This window comes from Hylaeus anthracinus, unplaced genomic scaffold (genome assembly GCF_026225885.1).
Source record: "Hylaeus anthracinus isolate JK02 unplaced genomic scaffold, UHH_iyHylAnth1.0_haploid 27333, whole genome shotgun sequence".
In the NCBI taxonomy this organism is placed as follows: Eukaryota; Metazoa; Arthropoda; class Insecta; order Hymenoptera; family Colletidae; genus Hylaeus; species Hylaeus anthracinus.
Window position 1 is genome coordinate 153,538 of NW_026535140.1, and position 2,180 is coordinate 155,717.

The 2,180-nt window shown below is 46.1% G+C and overlaps 1 protein-coding gene across 1 annotated transcript; it reads left to right on the forward strand.

The window, feature by feature from the left end:
* Positions 1–136: 136 nt before the first annotated feature.
* LOC128893315 (UDP-glycosyltransferase UGT5-like) lies at positions 137–1,405 on the forward strand. The gene has a single exon (XM_054154190.1). The coding sequence runs from the start codon at positions 280–282 to the stop codon at positions 1,384–1,386; it is 1,107 nt and encodes a 368-aa protein (XP_054010165.1). The 5' UTR covers positions 137–279; the 3' UTR covers positions 1,387–1,405.
* The last annotated feature ends 775 nt before the right edge of the window (positions 1,406–2,180 follow it).

Genomic DNA, 2,180 nt, shown 5'->3' on the forward strand with positions numbered 1-2,180 from the left:
TTCTTTTATTCAACGTTGTGTACTATCTATGCATATTTTAGTCGTTAAGTACTACGTTATTATCTTTAGACGTAACTCGTAACGTTCGCTAGGACTTCCCCCCCTGATGAAGCAGCAGCACTATCTACGTCAAATTTCGTCACACTGCTCTCGCGGTGTAACCGGTGATGAACCAACTCTCGCAGTCTCGAATTAATACTCCTCGAATCGACTACTGTCGGAACTTGGGTTGCATTCGATTAAACACAGTTTATTTAACGTCTCCATCGTTTCTTCGACATGCGGACTCGGTGGATTCTCCTGTGTTCCCTCATGTTTTTCGCGCTGTGTTCAGCGGCGAAGGATGCCAGCTCCGAATCGAGCAAGTTCAAGATCTTGGCGATATTCGGCCACAACGGCAAGAGCCACTTCGACGTTTTCAAACCTCTTCTGGAGTCCTTGGCACGCCGCGGTCACGATCTGACGGTGGTTTCTCATTTTCCTAGAAGCGAGAAATCGATCGCGGCGGAACCACTGCCTAACTACAAGGACGTCAGTCTGTTGGACGGGGAGCACAACGTTATGATAAACGTGATCGATCTGCGCGAGATGGACGACACGATCTTCAAAATGATCAAGAATATATACATGCTGAGCGTGATGGCGCGAATGACTTGCGAGAACGCGTTAAAGAATCCCGAATTGAAAAGGATAGTCGAGTCGGGAGAAAAGTTCGATTTGGTGATAACGGAGAGCTTCAACACCAATTGTTTCATGCCTGTGATTAAAAAGTTGGACGCTCCCTTTGTCCAAATATCTACTCACCAATTGATGGATTGGGCCATAGATCAATTGGGGGCTTCCTACGAGGCCAGCCACAAGCCGTCGATCTTTAGCGGTTTGGAAAGGCCGATGAACTTTCTTCAGAGAACGTGGAACGTTCTAGCGACATGGTTGGCGACGTCTGTCTACGATACCATATTCCACTGGCACGATCAATCCTTGGGAGAGAAGTACTACGGCCCGGGGGTCCCGGATGTGAAGGAGATCAGTAAGAACGTGTCGTTGATGCTGCTCAACACGCATTATTCTCTTCACGGTGCCCAACTGTTTCCGCCCAATATCGTCGAAGTGGGTGGAATGCATTTACCATCGAAACCGAGTCCCCTACCGAAGGACGTCAAGAAGTTTCTGGACGAGGCTCGCGAAGGCGTCCTGTACTTTAATCTCGGCTCGATGATCAAAATGGCTAGCGTACCGGAAGAAAAATTGACCGCTGTTTTGAACGTGCTAAGCTCCATACCAAGAAAAGTAATTTGGAAGTGGGAGACCGACCAAGTGCCCTTGAAATCCAGCAACATTCTCGTGAAGAAATGGCTGCCGCAGTTCGACATACTGAGTAAGTAAAAACGCCTCGTTTCTTCCTCGTCTTACGCGTGTATTTTCTTTGTTGCGCGACGTTGATCGCGATACCAGATATGCTCTCTTTGACCTTACCGCGGAACGTTCGGTGGCATTTTCAAAGCCTCCCACTGTTCGACGGTGACATACAGGTATCGCGTGGCGACGCGACGTTAAAAGTCATCTCCCTATCGATCTGTCGTTTACTATACCCGAGAAACCGACGGGTCTCGTTATCGATACGCCAACTTCTTATCTACACGTAGAACTTGAAACGCGTCGTTTGTTGAAGGAAAATCGGGAATATTTGGAATTCGTTTATCCAAATAATATACAATCAAAGAGTATATCGCGTTAAATACATATCAGTTTATCGGAGAGATTATTCGGTATCTCGTTTGCACGGAATTAGTACAAGATTGTGTTGAATTTCGTCGCCGATAATTGTAATCGATTTTCTCGTAAAACGTAAGCGCCGGCAAAGTCTACTTTTTCCCGGTCGCAGTCTTTTTAAGAGATTGCGCGATGACAAAGCAAGTGTTTCCATTGAGCTGGACTTTTCGCGAAACTGCTTTAAGTTGTTAATAAATTTCTTTCTGTTTCGCTATCTACAATAGGATAACGAAACCGCGCGAACGAGAAAATGCTTTTCGCCTAGTCGCGTTAAATTTCATTTATCCTTTTTTTTTTTGTACGCATCGTGGATATAAATTGATCCCACTCTTACCGCTGTGGTCCGCGGATAATAAATAACCGCGGTTGAAAAATAAAACACGACCGATCTAATGCACGCGGCGCCG

Coding starts and splice junctions, on each gene's coding strand:
- LOC128893315 (XM_054154190.1), top strand. CDS start 280: ATGCGGACTCGGTGGATTCTCCTGTGTTCCCTCATGTTTTTCGCGCTG.